This window comes from Gadus morhua, chromosome 16 (genome assembly GCF_902167405.1).
Source record: "Gadus morhua chromosome 16, gadMor3.0, whole genome shotgun sequence".
Lineage (NCBI taxonomy): Eukaryota > Metazoa > Chordata > Actinopteri > Gadiformes > Gadidae > Gadus > Gadus morhua.
In genome coordinates this window covers 5451983-5477390 of record NC_044063.1, presented here as the reverse complement: position 1 = coordinate 5477390, position 25408 = coordinate 5451983, and the positions used below count along the sequence as shown (strand labels likewise).

At 43.3% G+C, this 25408-nt stretch overlaps 2 protein-coding genes across 3 annotated transcripts in view; one reads left to right on the top strand and one right to left on the bottom strand.

Annotated features, from left to right (window-relative positions):
- The first annotated feature begins 1452 nt into the window (after positions 1-1452).
- Positions 1453-4785, top strand: stoml3a (stomatin (EPB72)-like 3a). The gene is made up of 7 exons (XM_030337083.1): positions 1453-1562; positions 1948-2051; positions 2321-2393; positions 2719-2801; positions 3225-3428; positions 3805-3939; positions 4274-4785. Exons 1-7 carry the CDS (start codon positions 1520-1522, stop codon positions 4463-4465), a joined length of 834 nt encoding a protein of 277 aa, XP_030192943.1. The 5' UTR covers positions 1453-1519; the 3' UTR covers positions 4466-4785.
- A 109-nt stretch (positions 4786-4894) lies between these two features.
- mtus2b (microtubule associated tumor suppressor candidate 2b) overlaps positions 4895-25408 on the bottom strand; it is a 29653-nt gene continuing 9139 nt past the window's right edge. Inside the window, exons 3-15 of one of the 2 annotated variants that reach the window (XM_030337081.1) lie at positions 25068-25221; positions 24434-24643; positions 20722-20898; positions 18465-18542; positions 16637-16836; positions 12758-12824; positions 11490-11704; positions 10974-11079; positions 10638-10711; positions 10326-10424; positions 9003-9122; positions 8363-8463; positions 4895-8005 (exon numbers count right to left, since the gene is read on the bottom strand). In XM_030337081.1, the coding sequence (XP_030192941.1) occupies positions 7798-8005; positions 8363-8463; positions 9003-9122; positions 10326-10424; positions 10638-10711; positions 10974-11079; positions 11490-11704; positions 12758-12824; positions 16637-16836; positions 18465-18542; positions 20722-20898; positions 24434-24643; positions 25068-25221 (1809 nt within the window). In that variant the 3' untranslated portion in view covers positions 4895-7797. The remainder of the gene's footprint in view (positions 8006-8362; positions 8464-9002; positions 9123-10325; positions 10425-10637; positions 10712-10973; positions 11080-11489; positions 11705-12757; positions 12825-16636; positions 16837-18464; positions 18543-20721; positions 20899-24433; positions 24644-25067; positions 25222-25408) is intronic. The other variant, XM_030337082.1, reaches the window with a different exon arrangement.

The following is a 25408-nucleotide window of genomic DNA, read 5'->3' as shown; positions in this document are numbered from 1 at the left end:
ACATTTTTATTTTCTTTAAGGACACTGAACTCTCCATATTCATTAATTAATGCAAACAAGTTCCACCTTCCAACCAGTTGTCACTGACGTGGACGGTAATTGATTAGTCTTGCCTTTAATAGACCTATATGGATTCCATGAAAGCAGGAAATAAAGCATTTTAAGGCACATGGTCAATTACTGTGATAAAATCTTAATGTCAACTACTTTCCAATGATCAGCTTTTTATTTTTATTTTGTATATTTCGATTAAATATTTAAATGTATATTTTCATTTATATAGGCCTGCATATTTTAGAAAAGCCATAGTCCTGCTGGTGAAGACCTGTTCAGGTTAATGTTGTGTAATCGAAATGGTTTACACACCAATAATAATTCTAATTATAATAATTATAATAATAGGACTATAGTAGCAGTACCGGGTGCAATAATGTAGCCTACCGGTTGCAATAATTTTTATGGCTAGGGGAACTCATATTAATGTTAGAAAACGTCAGAAAGTGAAATGTTCACGCCATGGGATCTCTAAAACCTAACGTTTGTGACGTCATCGATCACTCGGATTGGGGCTATCCCTTTTGTGACACCGGGCGCATGTTAAGCGGCTGGAGCAAAACGGTTGATATGCTTCTGTTGTGGCATAACAAAAGTGCAACAAGCGTGCAGAGCCAACACTATTCCGCACCCAGTGACATGATACAGATATGAGGATGACAAATTGTAAGCAGGTTGCTGTCGGGCGCCTCTTCTCGAGGAACGAGAAGAGTATTGCGCAACTGCTTCAGTTGCGCAATAGCCTACTATCGGCTCTGCGCTCTCGTGCCACAAATATTCAGTGCTTAGAATTCAATGGCTTTTTATATTCAAAATCCGATGGCACAGATTTACCTCCATATAGTATCGCACAATATTTGTCAATGCAGATAGTTGAACAGTAAGACAAGAAACATGATCATTTCATATTTTTTAACCCAAGTTCCTGGCAGAGGTGTCAAAACCTGGACGGTTATATTTATGAACTAGGCCTAAGACATTAGAGGTGAGAACACGACGAGAAAAACACTGTGAGAACAAGATGGAAACATACAGCTGTAACGTCATCGATCACTCGGATTTGGGGTATTCTTTTCATCGGGTTCCAAGTTCCGGGCAGAGGTGTCAAAATCCAGACGATTATATATTTATGAACTAGGCCTACGACATTAGAGGTGAGAACACAACGAGAAAAACACTGCGAGGACAAGATGGAAACATACGGCTGGAAAAATACCTATGTGTGGAAAAACACACTGGTGTTACTGAACTCGTGAGCGCTAACTGCTCAGGTGCAGCCCAATCCGTGGTTACCTGTATTGTGTACTGGGTTGCACTGGGAGCATACGTTGTGGGAGAAGGGGTGGGAGAGGGTGGGTGGGGTAGCCACGCCCTCATCGCCCTGATGTGACGGTAGAGAGAGAACTGGCAGGTAAATTAATCCCAACACACCTCTCTGCTCACTCCGACCACAAGCACAACGGAAATGGTAAACAAGGTGGATATCAGCCCAGAGCTATACGATGAAGGTTGGTGACTTCTAATTAAAAAAAATAATCCTCACATTTTTTAACAAAAAACATTGACATAAACGTAAAAAAAAAAGTTCAATTTATTAATGGTAGCCTACAAGTATCAACCAAAATTCCAGAATGCTTTGCTCATCGGTTATTGGTGTGAATGATCTTAGAAATGCCTCATTCTACCTTCAAAATGTTCATCAGATATCCTAGATTCAGTGTAATGATTATTCAAGGTTCAAGGCATTTCAGCGTCAGCATTCACACCACAATACCTTCAGGGATTGCGTGTGTACACGTGTGTGTGCGTGTGTGTGTTTGTGTTTGTGTCTGCATTTGCTTTTTTGTGTATTTTCCCATATTGTTCGTAATAGCTTGCGTGATTCCTCTGCAGATGCATCCTCCGGGTCTCTGGGATGTTTCGGTTGGTGTCTGTACCTTACATCTATGTTTTTCGTGCTCGCCACATTCCCTGTTTCAATATTCAAGTGTGTTACGGTAAGCACTATACCTATTCGTTAATGGCCAATGGCTCGCACATGTATTATTTAAAATGTATTCTGGCATTTTTTGCAAATTGTGGCCCCATAGTTTGGTTCTTTTCCTATCTTGTTTGTGGATGGTTGGGCTCCAGACAGTCTTGCAAATGTCTTGTCCTGGATGTTCTGTGTTTGTGTGATTCCAAACATCTTTTCTTTGATGTATGCCTGCTACAGACATTTATATGTTATCGTGTGATTGTATACCTTGTGCATTGTCCCTTTTAGATAGTGCAGGAGTACGAGCGAGCCGTACTTTTCCGTCTCGGTCGCATAGTGGACAAGAAGCCAAAGGGACCAGGTGCGACACGCAACTTTACATTACGGTCCCTCAGGGCAAAACATGTTAGACACGACAAAGGCTATTATTACTCAAATGTTTCCTGGACTTAATATGTAATAATGTTATGCAACAGCCTAACCGTAACCCTAACACTGACATGTTTTGATACTGCTTGTTCCACAGTACCTACTTGTCCACTGTAACAGGACACTGCAATGTAAAGTGTAACAAAAGTATCTTCTGAATCATGCAAAAGTAGAGCATCAAACCGCAACACAGCATTTTGTTGCAAACGTTAACACCTTTTGGTTCTGAATCTTAACATCACTGTGTCTTTTTGCAGGGCTGTTCTTCGTCAATCCATGCACAGACAAGTTCACCAAGGTGGACCTAAGAACTGTCTCCTATGACATCCCTCCACAAGAGGTAGAAGACATTACTCCCAACCTCCATGATCTCAAATAAGATCATCTCTCTCTCCCCCCCCCACCTCCTCCCTCCCTCGCTCGCTCTCCCACATCCTCGATTACTCTCTCTTTCTCTTCCCATCCCACTATCCTATCCCTCTGTCTGTCTCCCTCCCTCCCTACCTCCATTTCTCTCTCGCTCCCTCTCACATGACTCCGTTCCTTAACCTCTCTCTCTCTCTCTCTCTCTCTCTCTCTCTCTCTCTCTCTCTCTCTCTCTCTCTCTCTCTCTCTCTCTCTCTCTCTCTCTCTCTCTCTCTCTCTCTCTCTCTCTCTCTCTCTCTCTCTCTCTCACCAGTATTAGATTATATTGTTTTTAGACCGAGGCACACCCCTCCTGGCCCCCTCCCTGAACACACCCTTGATGCATTGTGCTCCGTAGATTCTGACCAAAGACTCTGTGACCGTGTCTGTGGACGGAGTGGTCTACTACCGGGTCCACTGCCCCATGTTGTCCGTGACCAATGTGAAGGATGCGCACCACGCCACAAAGCTGCTGGCCCAGACCACCTTGAGGAATATCCTGGGGACCAAGAAACTGGCGGAACTCCTGTCGGACCGCGAGGGCATATCACACGACATGCAGGTCGGGACAGAGCCCAGTCCATCCCCCTATGTGTGAATATGTCTAAATATACTTCTGTGTAGGTACACTGCATGGCCTCTTTCATCTGCATAGGCCCCAGAGGGAGACAAATGTCATACTACGTGCAAGGTCAAAACCAGCCCACTTTGCTATTCATGCAAAGTTTTCTGGTATATTTTTAACTAGTTGAGGGGGTTGAAATTGATGGTAATTTGTAGGACATGTCACCAGATGTCACTGAATTAGTGACCTTTGGAAACTATTTGGCAGATGAAGTGGAAGGATACATGCAGGCACCGGCATAGAGCCTATGCTTTGTCAAATAGTACAGCTGCTCAGCGCAGGGGTATAACTCCAACTTGACCTGGCCCTGCAGGGGTCCCTGGACGAAGCGGCACACCAATGGGGCATCAAGGTGGAGCGGGTGGAGATTAAGGATGTCAAGCTGCCCCACCAGCTGCAGCGGGCCATGGCAGCGGAGGCAGAGGCCAGCCGCGAGGCCAGAGCTAAGGTGGGTGGGGCGCTGGGGCAGGGAAGGTTTAACAACAGCTCATGTCCTGTGTGCCTTTAGATGCAGTGACACAAAGCTCAAAGGACGATTTGTCCAATGTCAAATACTATAATCAAAGACCGGGACAGCATCAAACGCTACTAATTCCAAGCAATGCTTTGGATTGGCATGTTGGGCATCGGAACAATAATAAACAATGTACTGTTTCTTTGACATAGTAGTTTCATATCGTTTTTTATCGTTTTTTGAGCAGTTCTGTTATAGTTCTGAAGTCCGAATATTCTTTTGTTTTTTTGCCACCTGGCCACCATGGTAACCAACCGGCCGGCCTCAGGTGATCGCAGCAGAGGGGGAGATGAACGCGTCGCGTGCCCTCAAAGAAGCGTCGCTGGTCATGGCCGAGGCCCCGGGCGCCCTGCAGCTGCGCTACCTGCAGACCCTGAACAGCATCGCGGCCGAGAAGAACTCCACCATCATCTTCCCCCTGCCCATTGACGTCATGGCGCACTTCATGAACAGGAAGTGAAGCTGCGTATCATCGTGTTAATGGTGACACGTTATACCACCAGGCCTGAGGGGGATTAGCCGTTACAAGCCGTTTTGCAAAATCTGCCTCTTCTGACATCACAAGTGGGCGTGTCCACCGCCCACTTGTGATGTCAGACGAGGCAGATTTTCAAAACGCTTTGTAACGGCTAATCACAGTCACACCTGGTTGTATAATATGTCAGCTTAATTATTTAACAAGCTACGCTTAGTGTTTTGTAGCTTGAATGTGAGTCTGTTGAATCGTAAGACGCTTATCATTTCCTTAAACCTGCTGATATTCTTAGCTGTGCCACTTTTGCAAGATTTTTACTCTTCTTTTCGATGGCTTATATCGTTTTGCACCACTGTCATGGCAAAATGTTACAGGGAGCGCTATACATCCGTATATTGACATTTTACACATATCTTGTTTGTACACTCTTTTAATGTGATGTCTTACTTAAATACAAAGTGCAACCAGTGTTTCCCCCAGTACTGTACGGTTAAGGCGGCCGCCTTAACAACAATAGGGCCCCGCCTTGACTACCAACCCTACTCTCGTAGGGTAAAGAAACATACTTCCACCAGGTGCAAAGAATAAAGATAAGAAGAATGGAATTTAAATGGCAGCAGCCCTGCCCGCTCCTCGACCACCTTGACTAAGACATTTCCTGGGGGAAACACTGGTGTAACGTATATAGTACAGACATGTCTTATCACGGATAACAATCTTGTAATCAACAAAAGCTGCAATTTCGATAAAATACAAAACAATGATAATAAATAATAATAAATAACAGGAATAAAAAATAGACATGCTATGAAATAAACATCTTCAAGGAGAGAAATGTGGTAAATGAGTGGGTACAATCGTTAAAACGTAGGTCCCGTTAACAATGAAAAAACATCAACGGCTAGCTAGCGAAATAGTGCTTTTGCTTCGACATGACTGTAAACACTTCCCTTTTCTACGGTGAAGCTAAGATTCAGTCAGAGACAACACGGTCATGTCCACAAAGACACAGACAATCACTGCCCTTTAAGTACCTGATAGCGAGGAATATGGTTTGCAACAATACGTTTTTCGTCAAATGGTGCAACCCTTGAGAGATTTGAGTTTGGATAATAATAGTCGTACCAATTCTGCTTAATGCAGACACAACGTCTGCGTGGGTGTGTGTTTGTATGTCTATATATTACAATTGGTTATCCAGCATTCAATGTAATTCATCCTTCCAGCAGTTTTCTACTGATAGTTGCTGAAAGCAAACGGCAGTTTAAAAAATGTAAATGCATAAATAAATACATACAACGGAGGCTACTTGGAATGCCGAAACTAAGACAAAAGTCAATGTATAGAAACATGTTTTTGAAAGAATTTCAAACTCCAGTAGAATACAATTAATGGCAGTTGGTTCCCTCAGACAAGTCGTGATCCTCCTCAAAACATGAGATTATTCCCATGTTAGAAACGTTACAGGAGGCTAATTTCTCAAGCTCATCTCAACCACTTTTCATCCATTTACATCTCCTTGCCGTTATTTCCAGAGGTTTTTTTTTAAATGTCAAATGGTATGACGACGGAAACTGAGAGAACTTTTAAATCCAGGGTGGTGACGTGGAAGTTCATATCCTCTCAGTCACACATTGATAAGAAAAAAAAGAAGAAAAAGACGATTATACAAACAGCAACCACTCCAGCCAATCGCACAAACGACGGCCAGGTAGGCCTACAATTGAAGGAGTAATCAAATCGGTAATGGGGTCTTCAAATGTTATTTTCCTAAGCTTTCCATGGAATGTCAGTTGAAACATATAAAGGAACGTCCTGGGTGAGTTAAATTGCTCTACGTACCCCATTCCCACATGCTGTAAAGTTGACAAAATCAGTCCCCAAAAATGCACCAGTTAAAGTCGGGCCGTAAGACAGCGCATGCTTTTACAGACAGAGAGGAACATTTTGAAATATGTGTCCAGTTCGTACACTTGAAATTATAAACGGTAATACTAGTATTGCATTGCATTGACTTAATTGTCTTAAGATCTAACTATTGGGCCAGGCAAATGGCGTCGCTTCTTGAGGGGAAACAGGAAGTAGAAAAAGGGGTCCATTGGCTGATCAAGAAGCTGCCGGCTCGCTAATAAAACGGCTATTCCGACAAGAAACCAAATCAAACTCTGAAAAGAGCTCATAACAGTATTCTTCACGTCCTGTAGGTTCTGTTCAAGTTCTGTTAAATTGTTTCATTACTGACTGCACTTGGATGGTAGTAGTATTACGTAGCCGTTTGGTTCAATGGGAGGCCCACCGCCCATTGTCGCCTCGAGGGGATGCCCTGCTGGTGGGAGGAAATGGCGGGAAAAAAGATGAGGCGTTTCTCTGTGTTCTTGATGGACATTCAGATGCTTGTCTAGATCCCTGGGTGGTGATGGTGGAGAAACATGTGGATATGAGGCACGGTGAGCGAGGACATTTTTAATTCCCCTGAAGTTGTGGTTCCTGGTCTTGGATTGATACTCTTTAATACTTTGGTCTTTGATATTCTTGTCTTTGACCATTGATTTTAATACTCATTTTCTTGATACCCAGGTCATTAGTCATCTGGATTTGAATACTCATGATTTGATATACAGGTTTTCGACTCAGATATTTAATTCCAAGGTCTTTGATATTCTGATTTTGTTGGACTGAGATTTGCCTTGGATGTTCATGCCTTTGATACTCCGGTATTTGATATCCAGGTATTTGATATTGTGTCTTTGATACTCAGGTATTTTGTATCCGCATTGAGGTACAGTTCAGCGTACCGCATTGAGGCACCGTTCGACGTACCGCATGGAGATACAGTGCTAAGTACCACATGGAGGTACAGTTCAGTGTACTACATGGAGGTAAAGACAATGTAGGATAGAGTCACACATTCGATCCAAAGCATCGCTACTCAACTCAGAGCTAGAAATCCCTGGGCTATGAGGTTTGAAATGTGTCACAAGGTAAAATGGACATACACTGTCCCCACAGACTGTAAAAGATGGAGAGTTTAATACTTTAGAGTTATTTCAGTTTCAGTAATGTCATTTCATCCACAATACTGCACCCTGTGAACGGAGAGGAACCTTCAACAGAGCGCTATACGAAGCATCTCAATCCATTCATAGATGCTGCCTTAGGATGTGCACCTTAATGTTTGCCCTTGCCTCAGTTTTGGTTTCGATATCAATTGGTTATCTTCAACCAAATCCTACATGTTCTGTCAGTGTGTGCACAAACAAACCATATTGGTAGATTGTGCACCAAATCGTTCACCGCGTATTCCCTGACGGGACTTCCTATTGGTGGTAGGAGTGCGGGCGTGCCGGGGAGCCAGGGTTGGAGAAGGTCTGGTGGATGGGGGAGGAGCTCGGGGACATGTGGGGGCTGAGCTCCCCCGTTTGTAGGCGCCACAGGAGCTCCTCGTTAGTGCGACTCAAGCGCTTCTTCTCCTTGCTCTCCTGCTCCACATGCACCTGCAGGTTGGCATTCTCCGCCGATAGTTGCCTGAGGAGAGACGGAAGTGGGGTAGTCAAAGGTGAGAGAGGGAAGGAATATGAAAAGTAAAAGGCCCACTGTGTTAAAGTTAGAAATAGAGCCAGACTCTTCAAGATAACGTTTTTTTGAGCGAGAGAACTCGCTCAAAAAAAAAAGTGTTTCTTGAAAGTCCCACAAATGTTCAAGGTAAAAGTCCGACCCTGTTTAGAGGCGCTTTCATTTTCTGAGAGGAAAATCTAACTATTATATAATGGTTATAGGAAATATAATAATTTAATGAAACATGTAAACAACCAACTTTGACAGGATGCTTGCAGGGAACAATAGAAGATGTAGTGCATTGAGTAGGCGTCTACGTCCACTGACCTGGACGTAGCAACGTTATTGTCGATCCTGGCCTTGAGATCTTCGTTCTGCTGCTGTAACACCTGCACTCTCTCCTCCAGGTACACGTTCTTTTCAGCCTGCTCAAAAGCACAGGAGGAGACAAACACAACATTAAATTCTTCATAGCATCCCTCAGGCTGTAAAGACGCCATTTTAAATGGAAATATAATGCCAATCAATTGGCTCACATACATTGACATACATTAATAATTGATATTGTCTTTATCGTCTAGACTAGTTATGCTTTATGAATGATTAATGTCAGTATATGTCAATGTAAGCATGAATATCTTTGTCAATTTTGTGCACATAATTTCCTTAAAGTAATTGTTGCATGGTTTCTTGTTGGTCTCGAGAACATTATCAGTATTCAGAGATGTATATAATTATTTACCACCAAACAAAAGCTACACAAACAACATTTTAGATGGAAAAGGAAATTCCAGGTTTCAAGAATGTTAAACAAATTCCACGTTTCGTATTGGCCTTGGAAAATTATCAGTAATCAAACATTACTTATGTAACATAACATGATCCTCAATTTCCCTTCTGGGACGAATACTAAAATACACATAGTATTTTGAAGCCTGGTAGCTTTGAGCAGGGGTTTGGAGCTTACCATTATCTCCAGCTCAGAGATCTTCACCTCCTGCTGGTGGATCTGCTGATTCTTCATCTCCAGCACCTCCTTTAGGCTCTTCAGGTCCTCCTCGATGTGCTGGTAGGGAGCCAGGGCCTCCTGTGACCACAGCGAACACACAGAATCATCAGCTTCGGTCAGGGTTAATGCTCCAGAAAAAGATGAAACAGATGAACAATATTTGAAAAATCCTACCAATAATAAGAATAATAACACTTATGTAACATTTCCTTACCATTATCACTAGCTGTTCATTACCACTATATGTCCATTAGCTCTATCTGCTCATTAACACTATCAGTTCATTACCACTATCTTCTCATTATCACTCCCTTCATTAACACTCAGTTCATTACCACTATCTTCTCATTTCCACCATCTGCTCATTACCACTATCTGTTCATTTCCACCATCTGTTCATTATCACCATCTGCTCATTATCACCATCTGCTCATTACCACTATCTGTTCATTACCACCATCTGCGCTGCCACTATCAGTTCATTACCACTATCTGCTCATTGCCACTATCAGTTCATTACCACTATCTGCTCATTGCCACTATCAGTTCATTACCACCATCTGCGCTGCCACTATCAGTTCATTACCACTATCAGTTCATTACCACTATCTGCTCATTTCCACCATCTGTTCATTATCACCATCTGCTCATTACCACTATCTGTTCATTACCACCATCTGCGCTGCCACTATCAGTTCATTACCACTATCTGCTCATTGCCACTATCAGTTCATTACCGCTATCTGCTCATTGCCACTATCAGTTCATTACAACTATATGTTCATCACCACTATCTGTTCATTGCCACTATCAGTTCATTACAACTATAAGTTCATTACAACTATATGTTCATTACCACTTACTGTTCATTTCCACCATCCGTGCATTACCACTATCTGTTCATTACCAACATCTGCTCATTACCACTATCAGCTCATTACCACTATCTGCTCATTACCACTATCTGTTTATTTCCACCATCTGTTCATTATCACCATCTGCTCATTACCACTATCTGCTCATTACCACTATCAGTTCATTACCACCATCTGCTCATTACCACTATCTGCTCATTACCACTATCAGTTCATTACCAACATCTGCTCATTACCGCTATCAGTTCATTACCACTATCAGCTCATTACCACTATCAGCTCATTACCACTATCTGCTCATTACCACTATCTGTTTATTTCCACTATCTGCTCATTACCACTATCTGCTCATTACCACTATCAGTTCATTACCACTATCTGCTCATTACCACCATCAGTTCCTTACCACTATCTGCTCATCGGTGCTCCGTCGCAGGGCCTCCTCGAAGCGTTTGGCCCGGTCCCGCAGGCTGCGGTTCTGGAAGGTCAGTGTGTCCACCTGGTCCTGGTGGACCCAACCAAACACACAGGGCAGGGTGAGTCCAGTGGTAAGGGGCACTCATGACATGCATACACTTATTCCATTGCGGTATTCTTTGCTTTATTAAAATATGCTTTATAAAAGCAATTGACAGTTTAGCACGAGTAATAAAGAGTAATAAATAGGAAGATTTTCAGGCTGGCAGAGTAATAAGGGAACAGAGAAGACATGATTTACCTGCAACGACAGACGAAGCTTCTCAAAGTCTTCCTCGAGGGACTTCCTTTGCTGCTCGTGGGCCATCTTCAGGTCTGAGAATAAAGTTCAGAGTGTCAACCCTTAATGTAAAAAATAACGAATGCTTTATAAAATGGCAAAGTCAGCAAACTTTAAGACGACGGTTGTTAATGTGTAGTTTAAAACAAACCAAAACTAGGCTCATGCTCATCGCTTCTCCAAATCATTTAGGAAGAATGCTCTAGGAGAGTTATGGAAAGAAATCGTCTGGTATTCATGAGGTAATGAGAAGGTAATGGTCAGATAATGCTAAGGTTATGATGAGGTAACATGTACTTTTGACCGTCCTAGTGTTCTCCTCTCTCAGGGTGACTAGGGTGTCGTTGTGGGTCTTCTCCATCTCCATCAGGGACGCCTCGTGGCTCTCGCTCATGTCGTCGATCTGGGAACCAATCGGACCGTAAAAAAACCTCACGTAACCAATAGCAACCACTGCTCAACAGTCTGCCTCGGCTCCCAGTTGTGTACGGCTAGACGACTATAGTTAAAATGCACATACTACTACGTACGTATTCACTTATGTGCGTTTTCTGAGACACGCTCGAAACATTGTCCGGAAATGCAATTTCTACCGGTGGCATTTGAAGGGTAACCATCATGCTGTTTTTTTTTTTTCTGTAAGATAATACTGCATTCTGTGCTGTGAAAAAAAACAAGGAAAAGTTGGATCATAGACGTCAGGAAGTGCACTATTTCTTTGCGCGTTCCCCATTGGCCCTACTCTAAAAAACGACATCAACGGTAAAAAAAAAAATCGGGCGGGAACAGAGCTAATGTTGCAGACACACCCACCTGCTCATCCTGGGAGGCGCGTAGCTCCTCCATCTCCTGCTGCTGCTCCTCCCGCAGGCGGAGGCTCTCCTCTGCGTGTCGGGCCCTCAGTCGCTCCTCCAGGGCCACCAGCTCCCCCTGCTGGCGTGACCGCAGCCCACGCAGCTCGCTACGGAAGCGCCGCTCCAAGTCCTCCTTGTCCCGCTGCAGGTGCTCCCAGCGCGCCACGCTAACCGCTGCACGTTAAAGGGACACTGTGTAAACACTACCCCCATCTAGTGGTACAATTGTATATTGCATTCAAACTAATAGTGCTCGCTGGTTCAAAAACTACGGCGGGCACTATGTGCCAAGAAGCTGTGTCATGACATCCCATACTACCTCATCGAGTCATTCGAGTGATGATGAGGTTCGTTATTTCATACTGCATTGAATCATTAGTGTAAGCTAATGATGTGTGTGTAATTATTCCTCGAGCAAGATAGTGAATTATTTCAGTCATCATTCACGCTGGCTCAGATTGAAAACGTGTTTGCCTTTCCTGTACCACGTAATGCTTTTTGTCCCTCTCGGCAGTTCATAGACCGGAAGAACATGGAAGCCTCCATGAAGCTTACCCGTCCTATGTTACTACATATTAATTACTCTTCGCTCAGGAGGATAAGTGAGATTTTTGACAGAGATAATTTTACACCAATGAGGACTTATTTATGAATGAATACGTTGATTTTAGGTAATAAATGACTTAAAATATTACACAGTGTCCCTTTAAGGAGACAGCGTTTGGGTCACAAGAACGAAACGTTGAGGAGACGACGGTTTGCTTTACAAGCAAGGTACCAACGCTAGATTCTAAAGGCAAGGAAATTACCATTTATTTTACAAGGACAGAGCAGTTTGTGGTACAATTGCCAAACGTGTTCACAAGTGCAACGCCTAACACTGAGGAATCAATCGTTGAATGCAACACTTGACCCAAAGGCTGGGCAACAGCAGTTGGGGTTACGCGACTTCACTCCGGGATCGGAACTGCAGAAAGTGAGGCCTGCCGTAACATTTTGGTTTAAACAAGCATTGGTTTGTGATCAGAATGGTTGTGCATTCTGATCTGCGCTAGAATACTAATCAGTGTGCATATTATGAACCATCCTAGCTTTCTAATTGGGTAAATTCTACTGAGATGTGCTATAATTTCGGCATTTGTAACTTAACGTTCAGGCTAGCCTGATCCTGATCTATACTAGTCTCCTGACATGTTCTAGTTGTGGTAACATTGTGATGTCACTTACCCACTTCATCCCTGATCTTAGCGAGCTCCAGTGACAGCTCCCTCTGCTTCTCTATGGCACTTTCACTCTGAAACCGAACACACACACACACACACACACACACACACACACACACACACACACACACACACACACACACACACACACACACACACACACACACACACACACACACACACCACATTTTGAGATGGCAGAAAATGTATTAAATAAGTCTAGTGTGTAGTTACTCTTTAAGGTAAAATAAGAAGTACCGCCCTTTGTATTGCCCACTTTAAAGAAAACGATAACAGACTTGATGTACTGATATAGAGACAGATAGAGAGACAGATAAGAGATAAGGATAGAGAGGGCAGAGAGAGAGAGTACCACAAGTCTGAGGGAGTGGAGTGTTTTCCTAAAGCAGCGGTGAAGTCATCTTTCTAAAAGCTCCTAAGCAATGACGTGTTGTCGTCAGGTGGCGACTGCAGTGACCTCAGAGAGAAGGAACAACCATTTTTCATCCCGCTATGGCAACTCGGCTCCTCCTCCTCAGCTCCTCCTAAACCCCCATCCCATAATTCATTACTCCTGCGTGTACACCGGTTTCCCCCCGGGAGCCCACTAACCCTCGCTCATGTCCTGATCTCGAATTAAACGCCTCGCCATGGCAACCACATCCAGTTACCGGAAAGGTAAACAGGGATGTGTATGTAAGGGCGGCCATGCAGACGGACGTCCTCTAGCTAGAATGATCTCGCTCAATCCACTAGGAGCACAAATGTTGATCTTTGATGCTTTTAAAAAACCCTAGAACCAAAATAAGGTGCACACCTGCTCAGATAATAACACAGATAACATAATCAGGTTTACAATAATTAAATAACAGACATAATGCTGTGGTAGCATACGGCCGCTTATTAGCTTGGTAGTCTCATAATTAGTGTCTGATTTGCGCTCACACAAGCATTGATGCTAACACTATAGCACCGTTGCTAAAACAAGCACTGATGGCTGCACCGAGTTAACACTAGCACAGATGCCAACACTAGCCCTGACGCTAACACTAGCCGTTATGCTAGCGGATGGACGAATGGAGACGGGGGCACAGAGCGATGCTAAGCCTGCTTTGACTCAGCACACCCAGCCCCTCGACCCTCCCTCGTCTCCCACTCTACCCTAATGGCTCCGGCACTCCCTTCTTGCATCCACTCTAGTCAAATGCTAAAGGATGCTACGATGCTACGCTATGAGGGAGCAGACCAAAACAGACTTGAGCGCAATCATGCACAAGCACATGCATAGACACTTACAGTGTCTGTGTCCAAATGGAAACGAGCACACACACACACACACACACACACACACACACACACACACGAGACTCCCCCAAACCCACTGCTGTGAAGCTTAGTTTGCGACAGAGCTGGAGAGAAACAGATAGAGAGGGTGTGTATGGGAGAGCGAGAGATGGGAGAGAGAGATTAAAGAGAGGGAGGGAAAAAAAGAGATCGAGGGAGATCGAGAGAGAGAGATTGACAGAGCGAAAGAGGTGATATAACAGAAGAATAGAGAGAGGGAGAGAGAAACGCACACAGCATCAGAGCAGGAATGACAATCAGCGACATAGAAACAGAAAGAGAGACTAGCATCAGACCTGGATGCTGGTGTTTTTTTTACCGTGGGCTCCAGACAGCGAATGGGATGGAGGACATTCTTAGCGCAGCCCAGTCCCATAGCATGCAGCCTAGCAGGCTAGCAGGCTAACAGACAGCATCATTCTGTCCTGCTGGAGTACCAGCCAGGATATAGAGAGAGAGAGCGCAGCAGGAGATACACAGAGTGAGAGAGAGAGCGAGAGGGAGAGAGAGAGAGAGAGGGAGGAGAGAAAGCAGTAAACAGAGGGAGAGGGATGCACCCTGCTAAGGGAGGGGGATGATGGAAGAGTGACACAGAGAAGAGAGAGAGAGAGAGAGAGAGAGAGAGAGAGAGAGAGAGAGAGAGAGAGAGAGAGAGAGAGAGAGAGAGAGAGAGAGAGAGAGAGAGAGAGAGAGAGAGAGAGAGAGAGAGACTAGGAAACAAATGCAGAGGGGGACTTCCCCTGGTGAGGGAGGATGGGGAGGAGAGAAGAGGAGTTCAAGGAGGAGAGAGAGAAAGAAAATGAGACAACGAGAGGAGGGAAGGACAAGGGTAAAAAAAAGGAGAGGAGAGAAAGAGAGGGGGATGAAGATGACAATAAGACAAGGTTGTAGGAGAGGAGGAGACATTAATAATGAGCAGAGGATGGGAGGGAAGGAAAGAAGAGAATAGGAAAGTAAAGAAGAAAAGGAGGAGTTGAAGGAAAAGATGTCACAGGACACAGCCCTGACGTGATCCTTCCTGTAACAAAGACTGCCCAGCCCAGACTAGACACAAATAGCAAAAGATAAGCACACACACCAAGGCAACAATTGGAGTAGAGAGAAGATGGAGGAGGATCAATAAATTGCCAATTAACCATGTCTCGTCATGCACACACACACACACACACACACACACACACACACACACACACACACACACACACACACACACACACACACACACACACACACACACACACACACACACACACACACACACACGATGGCTGACCTTCTACAGATACTAATGGAACCATTTAATCACAAAATCATGTTTTTTTCTGGCTATAGCTTTAAGAACATTGAAACCAATCACAATTGACTCAATCTCAAAAACAGCCCACTTTACATTACACAAGGATATCCACCATATCCACTCCTATAATACCTTTCAATCTCAACCCTGTGTCACAACACCACAATTCCAGCGACCTGTTTCATCCTAAATATCAACAATGTCTTTTGTGCTCCAATGACAAATCAATACACTAACCGATCAATACTCTTGGTCACGACAGGTCCTGGATCAAATCCCGGACCTGAGAGTAGACCGAGGGCGTGTCCGGGGTAACCGCCCAGAACGCTTTCTTTGTTGTCCACATCACACAGCTGTGTTTTTACAACAGGCAATAAAACATATTCCACTCCCACCAGCAGCGGCAGTGATGCATGCTGGGAGATTAAGTGGGACGGGGGAATTTCAGCGTAGTGAGCGATTTGGGTGAGGTAGAAGGAAATTAATGGATATCCTGGGTTTGAATTCCCCCATCAGGGCCACCCAACGCTAAGACATGCACGCACTCACGTTATCATATCATGCTCTGGATAGAAGTGGATCGTACCAAATTGACGGCATTTTTTATGTATCTTTCAGTACATCACTGAATATGGGCAGGCTTGGGTGAGATAACATGGAAGTCAATGTCTCACATGATTAAGAGTAATACCTATTTTCTAAGCAAATATTCAATTCCAAGCAGTATATACAATTATTTATTTCATCATTTAAAGTCAAATGCAAGGCTCTATTCTGGACTCTACTATAGCAGCAGAAATGTACAACAATATAATGATTTCCAATCACATATAAACACGGACACATGAGTCTGTTGTTTCAAAGGCTACTTCAACATGAAATCTCCAAGCATTTTTTTAAAAGCATTTTTTCAAATGTCTGTTTTCTGACTCCTTATCAACAGGATAGTTAGGAAAGAGAGAGAAAAGCGGATTGACCAGACCATTCGACACCTCACGTAACCAATGGCAACCACTGCTCAACCGTTTCTCTGTGCGCCCAGTTCTGTACATGCTACGTATGTATTCACTTTTGTGCGTTTTTCGGAGACATACTCAAAACACTAGTGGAAATATAAACCAGGCTGGAATCTAACCTGTGGGTTGCCAAATGGCGTATCGCCCAAGTGGTTGGCTCATCAGCCTCCAATAAAACACAATTTTTAAGTGTGGCTGAAAACCACAAAGCGCTCCTTCGACGCACCTTCTGGCAGAAGTGCTGGGTGGTGATGGCGAAGACCTCCAGGCCGAGCGACGCCTTCCTGAGCTGGGCCTGAAGGTACTGGACCTGCTGGGCCTGGTCCTGGCACAGGCTGCGGAGCTGTTGCACCAGCGCCCGCTCGCTCTCCCGAACGCACTCGTCCCGGGGGCCAGCGTGGCCTGCCGCGGGCGACTGCCCTCGGGCTACAGCGGAGAGAGAGAGGATTCTGGGTAAAAATCATGGAAGTAATAATAATTCTCTTCGTTGTCATTTGCACATAGTAGAGCAAAATTTAAATGTGATCCAGACGGTGTGATTCACAATTTTCTTTTTTATATATATTAAAGATATATTTATAGATAAATATTTAAAAGAGCGAGGTCTGTGGATGAATCATTGACGTCACCCATTGGTTTCAAGACCGTTTAAGGGCGACGATTTACTGATTGCGGTCGTTATGATTTATATTTTTGCCGAACGATTGCTTTTCAGAGGTGTATGCCCACTCATTCATGTACAATCCTTGCCAGAGTTTCATTATTCTTTCAATAAAAATGTTTATCCTTGGCCTCGCAAACTACATAATATAAAGGTGAACTACCCACTGAGATCCTAAACAAAGGAAGAAAAGGTTTATTGGTTAGAATGAAATCACACTGCTTGGTAGAAATGTGAACTCTACAGTAGACTGGGGTTGGGACAGGGGTTGGGTGAGGTTGGGACAAAACAGTGGTACCCCTGGTTCGAGGGGATATTGGTCAAGACTGAGGTTCTTCTTTGTTATACCTACAAGGAATGATGGGGATGTGGGGGGTACAGTACAGAACACATGCCTAATAGTGGAAAGGTTGTCGAAAGGTTATGGGTACGAATACTCGATGTGTTTGATGAATGGTAGCTGTGTGATTCGCTAACTGTGTCAAGTTACAACCGCGCTGTCAAGCAGCCACTACATTATTAACGATTTAAAAAAGGCATTGATATAAAATATGTATTTATTTAGTTGTGTCTGGTATTTTCCAACAAGATTACACTTTAATCCGATAAGATAAATACACTACAAATAGATAAATGCTGATTTGTGTAATTAATGAATAGTAATCTGACCTATGGCTGAAATTAGCTTTAGCTTTTCAGCGCAACATAACTAGCATGATCACCATGGCAACGGCGGGTGTGGCATGGGTTGTAAAACACAGTAAGGCAAGAAAGAGACACAGAGGGAAAGAGAGAGAGAGAGAGCGAGAGAGAGAGAGATGACATACATTATTGAAGGAATAAAGGAACAATGCCATTAGGGTAATGACATTTTAGCGTAAACAAACCCAACCCACATGTACATGCACAAACACACACACACACACACACCCACACACACACACACACACACACACACACACACACACACACACACACACACACACACACAAACACACACACACACACACACACACACACACACACACAGACAAACACACACATCCGACAAACACACAACAGTAGATAGTAACACAGACACATATGTACATAAACAAACACAGTAACACATACATTTACATATAGACAGGCAGAAAACACGGAAACTCACACACACACACACACACACACACACACACCAGTAGATAGAGGCAACTGTACATCCACACACACGCGCACACACACACACACACACACGCGCACACACACACACACACACACACACACACACACACACACACACACACACACACACACACAGTAACACATAAATTAACTAGAAAACATGGGCAAATACACACACACACACAAACACACACACACACACGTTGTGATGTAATGTGCAAGAACTCACCAGGGGACTGTTGTTTGGGAGAAACCATTGCGAGGTGTTTAGGGGTGGCTGGGGAGCTATGGAGCTCCTTCCTGGACGCTGAGAGATTAAAACACTGTCAGAGACTGGACGACTACCATATACCATATACTATATTATATAGTAGGATAATATGTAGTATATATTCATACTTAAAAAAATGTGCTGTTTAATAATGTAGTATGTATTCATACATTCAAGAATAGTTGAAGACCGAATAGTTACATTAGAATATGTATGACACAGCTCATACTGAATATAGGTTAGATGTATAAAGATCAACATAGTCGTTCCCGGCCAGTATGCCTGTTCTGTAAGGTTTGAGGAATTTATCACATACTCCTACGTATAGTTAGAATGACGTCATCTGACATATGGATAGTCAGAAATTCAGTAGTCTATTTTGACCGTGAGCGTCACACGAACATGAAATATTTACTACCTATACAAATGTAAATTAAAATGTAAATCCTTCCACACGGTTATATAAGCGTGTGAATTTGAATCCGTTCATCTAAAAAACGTAGGCTATATGGAGGAGGGGGCGTTTTCGTTGTACATTAAATTAGCAACACAACGTGGCCTTAGAGCCTACTATGAGTGTCCGAGAAGCGTCATCCTCCCACGGGAAGAACATCAAAATAAACCGCTGCTCAGATGTGGCTTCAACATCGACACACACCGTATAGCGTTATACTAGGGTTGCATTCAGGCCCGTGTCCACATGGCGTTACGTTCTGCGCGCCAGTCTTGCAGCCAGCGCATCATTTTCAGAGCACCCTGAAATTTGAAAAAAACCCTCCGACCACCGACGTCACCGAAAGAACGCTGTCTGCGTGCGGAGTAGAGTGACGTTCACGGTTTGAGGGAGACTGGCAAAAAACAGGATTTTACTCTAGTTTTCTCTAAGTTACAGTCTCATTTCAGTAGCAGTGAGAAAACGGCATTATGTTAGTATGTTGACGAACAAATAAGACCAATCATCAGGTTTTAAAAAAAATAACATAAAATTTAGTTCACTTGCTCTATACTGATATTATATAGAACAAAATAATTGGGGTGCTTCAGACTTCGGGTTGGTTGGTTTTGTAAATAGGATAATATCAGCGATAGGCTATACACAGATGTTATCATTATTATATAATCAGTCAGTCAGACAGTCGTCTCCCCTAAAACAGTGTGTTCTGATAGTAAACTGATACAGAAAGCAGAATATCTCAGCTTGACTGAGATACAGTGAACCAACCAGCATCCAGCAGGAGCAGTTCACACCTCGACCAGTAGAGGGCACTGCTGCTGCTGCTGAGTCGACTTCATGGTCTATTTAACAAGGAAATTACTATTTAGCAAATGCTTCTTGTTATCCATCTTCTATATCAAATGACTATTACACCACTGCTGCTACACCACTGTAACGCAGCTATACAATACCATACCAACAACAACAACAAGCATTTATGCTTGTAAAATACTCATGGCAATAGAGTAGAATATAATATATCTATTAAAAAAAAAAAAAAAAAAAAAAAATATATATATATATATATATATATATATAGATAGATTGTACTGGCTATGTGCAAAAGATTTGTAAAAAACGGTATCTTTTGATTAGATACAGGTGACTAATAACTAATCAAACAATCCTACTAAAATATTCAGTAGCACTCATCAATATAACACTTTTGGAGCAAGTGGTGTGTTCAGACAGACACGTGAGCGAGTAGCAACTAGCCGCCTACCAAAGGGGCAACGCCAGAGTGTGTGTGTTGAGCTGTAAGCTTCAGCTGTCTAGTGTCATGCGGTCAAACTGTTGTGTTCTGAAGCTCCTCCCACCAAGGCCACACCCCCTCCTCGCCCATCTAAAACAACCAATCAAAGCTCAAGTTCATGTTGTTTTGTAACTTTAATAACATCCTACCTCCAGTCCCATTGTCGACGGACAGAATGACCTTCAAGTGTTTGTGGGAACCTGATAGGGGAGCCTGAGTGATTTAGTGTGCGTGTGTGTGTGTGTGTGCGTGTGTGTGTGTGTGTGTGTGTGTGTGTGCGTGTGTGCGTGCGTGCGTGAGTGCGTGCGTGCGTGCGCACACACACGTGTGTGTATGTGTGCACACGTGCATGTGTGAGAATGTGTTGTGTTTCAGCCTTGGCAACAACAGCCACAACAGTAGCGACACGAGGAGTGTATAAATAGACACCAACAGTAAACATGGCTACAGGACAACTCATAGCTCACCTTGTGGGGACCCTCGAGCTGGGGAGCCCCGGGGAGGGGCAGCGGTGCGTCGCTGGAGAGCGGGGGTGGAGCCAGGACTGGGGGAGGAGCTAGGAGGATGGGGGCTGTTCCCCCGGGGGCCACTAGGGGGTGCTGTGACCCTGTGGAGAGACACCTCATCTCCCCCTCTGCTCGGGTCTGTGGAAAAGAAAGTCGGTTGTTGAGATTAATTGCTGTTTGTTGTTTTGTTTAATTTGTTTTGTCTTTTGTGTCACTGTTTTGTGTTTGTGTGAGCTTAAATCAGAAAACTAGTAAATGTAATAGTTATTTCTGTGGCCTAATTTTCCACATTAAAAGTTAATTAGCATTGTTAGTGAACCATGAATTCATTTAATGACTTATGAAAATGATAATTAAATTATTTCAAATAATAGTTCCGGAGGATTAGGGTTAAATTATCAAAGTTGGCTGGAACGGTGCCCAGAAACACACATTTATTCCGCACACCATCTTCGAATAAATGGCAATAATTGTTACAAAAAAACAATATCATATATATATATGTTGCTTTACATCCTCAAATATGTCTGAATTGCCTGCTCCACAGAATTAACCTTGATATTTCAACCCAGGCGCAGTGTGAAACCGTCACACAATTTCTAAGCATCAGGTCAGTTTTTACATTACAAATCGGTTTTGCCATTTGTAAAGCCTTTGCCACGGTACAGCAGGGTTGCCATGGTATCAGCACTTTATCTTTGATAGAAGACATAAACAGATTGTCATAGTCTGCCTCTCTGTTTGGGTTCCCATCTCCACCTGTCCAGCAGATGTCCGATGACTCTTCACCTTGTCTCACAGTTCCGGCCACTCCCATCTGCATTCACTTAAAGGTGACACACAATCAGGTGTGAGTCTGATTAGCCATAACAAGGCGTTTTGAAAAACTCAAGCGGGCGTGTCAACCTAGACGTATGCTGGAAAGACCAGTCCCATCAATCCGTCATTCATCTAGGTGGACACGCCCACCTATGATGCCGGAAGAGGCAGATTTTCAAAACGGCTTGTAATGGCTGATCACACTCACACCTGGTGGTATAATATGTCACCTTTAATTCCCCTCACCTGAGCGTCCTTTCTACTGCCCCTCACCCCCTGTCACCATTCTCTCCTCATTTATACCAGTCCACTTCATTTGGTCACTTGTCGGTTCGTTATATTTGTCATGTCCCTTGGTCATTGTTGGGCTCTAGTTATTAGTCTTTTCTATGCCAGTTTCTGGGACAGAGATTTTGGCGTTTTCTTAATTAAAAGCCTTTGTGTGGCATTCCCCTGAGTTCTTGTGTGCATATGGGTCCTTTATCTCTTGTTCCTTTTGCCTTGCTAGACCTTGCCCTGTCACAGATGGGCATACGGAAAGCAGTTGGGTGTAAACAGCTAAATTATTCATCACTTCCGTGATTAAGTATTTGGCCTGTAACTATTTGAATCCATTAAACAATTCTGTTGTGGGATTTAATTACCACAATAAAACATAATATAAGAAGATATCCGACCTAAGGACTTTCACACAGATATTTTAAGAGTTATCTTTCAGTCAAAGCAATCCCTAAGAAAATTAAAAGCTTCCATGGAATGGTTCCATCTAAATGCCGCATTGAAACATTCACCTTGGTCACTGCAATCAATAACTTCACAGGCACGCACTCGCACACACGCACGCACGCACGCACGCACGCACGCACGCACGCACGCACGCACGCACGCACGCACGCACGCACACACACACACACACACACACACACACACACACACACACACACACACACACACACACACACACACACACACACACACACACACACACACACACATAAATAAAGCCTCTTCTCATTTTGCATGACATCTGTCTACAGATTGTAAAGTTGATCAAACACTGCATGGACATTAAATGTTAAATCTGCCATAACCCTAACCCCCTCTTACAGTTAATTAATAACCTTATTAATAATTAATTGACTCACATGTAATCAGCCTTATGTGCACTGTAACTTACTGCTGTACTGTTTCGAGGCAGTTTAAACTGCCTGGAAAAGATACAGCAGAATTATCAGCCAAACCATGCCCATTATTTAACTAATCAGAAAGCTAATACATCTCCATTGCTTCATTGACTGATGTAGTTTTGTACAAACAAAGAGATCACGTGTCTTATAGGAACCACATAGTGTAGATACTAAATAATAGATGTAATGGAACAAGCTGGAAGCTTGAAGCAGAATCAGAATCCCCCTGGTAGGACCAATTGTGGCTGTGCTTTCCGGAGGCCATGAGACGAGGTACGCGATTGGCTGAAAGATGGAGGCTATCGGTTAGTTGGTTGGTGAGTTCAAAGATAACTATCAACCCCTTACTGAGACTTACACACATCCTCAGACCCCACCTCTATCCCCACCCCTCACCCCAACCCAATCAGGTAATACAATTCACTGTCTAGCAAATATAATGAAATTAAAAATAATTGTGTTGCTTGTTGTGATCATTTAAAGATTAACATTAAACACATTTTCAAATATTAAATTAAAATCAACAAAAAACAACCCCTTTTCGTGTTGACATCACCATGTCCGAGTAGGCAGACCTGTCCCTTTTGATTAGTTCTTTTTTTTCTACCTTAAAAATAAATCAGCAACGAGAACCGATCTTAATACTGTTTCAAGCCTTGAATACACAATCCTCGCACATAACGATATTTTAGTTTTATCTGATATCTGTAAAGTAATACATCCCTCATCATCATCTTCTCGGTTGGAGTGGTGTCCATGACAATCGCTAGCTGTCAGAGCTAGCACCACATGAGGAAACCCTAGCTGTGAGAGTCTCAATAAGCATGCTTTGGCTGCATACTGAGAGATCTAGCACAACCGTCTGAAAACAAAGGGCTTTGGGTTACATTCACTCAAACACTGTCTCAGATGCTCCCTCGTATTTCAAAATAATAGCGGTTGTGATTGAGATACGACGGATTCCGAGGTTATTTCAATGAGAAGACACGAGGGAACCAAGTCTCACGCTTTTGATGAATCGAAGCTGTGAAAAATCTAAAGCTGTTCTTAATAAAACTCCAGAATTCCGACTCACCAGCAGAAAGATCATTCTAGCCCTCTCCGTCTCGATCAGACTGAATGAGTAGTTCAGTGTGACTCCAGTGAGTCTCCACTTGAAGACCACCTTCTGTGTCAGACAGCCACTAATGCTCTGACACTGGGGAGGAGATGCTAGTAACTAATCAACCGATCAGAACTGAGCAAGTATTAGGGCAGTAACTAACCAACAGAGAACATGGCTTCTATGTGACAAAATGTACAACCAACTCATATGCTCGTATGCTCATATTTGGGGAGGTGAAAACAGGGGCAGTCTCAACCTTACATTCAAATATTCTATACATATATATGACTTTATATTATAATCCTTGTGTTATGTTCAACTAAGTAAACAAAAGGAAGGACAAACTAGGAAAGTTAAAAGGGACATATGGTGGCATAATAAGTCCCCTTTAAGGACATGTAGAGTAAACTTCCTGAGTCATCATCCATCCATCTATTCGCTTTCCCTAATTATCAACATTAGGGTCAAGGGGAAAACGGCAAACCGGTGCATGAACAAGTGTCCTTTCCCAGCGAAACAAACAAATGATGAACAAATATAATACCAGAAAGATATGGCTCACGTTGATGAGGTTGACAGGGGTCGCTGTCTCCTGATTGGTTGCTGCTAACGGACGAGGGGCTGCCACTGCGGGCGAATCCGAAGGAGGCCCGGCGAGCGGGTGGTAGGGCAGAATATCCCGGGGGACGGAGCCCCGACTGCCCCACCCTCAGCAGGGGACCGGTGGGTGTGGCTAGAGACACATGGGTGTGGCCTGGCTTTCTGTTCTCTCCTGGAGGTTGAAGGACGGCAATATAATTATTTAGATTTAGATTTTACGATAATAATAACCACAATAATTATTTTAATCATTTCATGAATAACAGAATAAAGGAATCACTTTAATCACTTTAATCACACTTTACAATTTTACTGCTTAAATTGCATGAAAGCCTTAAATTGGTGGAACGTGAATTAAATTGCCTCGTAAGGAAGGGAACCAATAGACAAAGAATTAAGTTTCTCGAACAGAAAAAAAACACTTGCATTAGAGCATGAGATACAATATTGAATTTGAAATAAATTTGAATTTAATTAGAAATTGATAGAATTTGAAGGGAATTTAAAGAACCTCATCCACCTTCTATTTCCCACCCTTTTAATGTGACATTAATCTTGGATGTGAATCATGTTCAGGTAGCAGAACCCCCCCTTACCTGAAGGGTCCTCGTGACCGGGGCCCCCTGCTGGCCTTTGGACCTTGAATGGAGCTTTAGTTTTGGCGGGCTGTTGCCTGGCGACAGCGCCAATCCCTAATTGAGGCTTCATGGTTCTCGGAGAGCGAAACATACCTCCTGTTTCAGCAGGGTGCTGAAAAGGATGATTTTAAACAAAGAGACCTCCAACATCAAACAAAGATAATGTAGAAGGAAAGGAAATAAATATGGTAAATATATGATATGAGTGTGTTTCCACACTTTGATTATTTAACATGTACCCATGTCCATGTGTACATTTACCCATGTTCATGACCCATGCACTGCTTTTAACATGAACT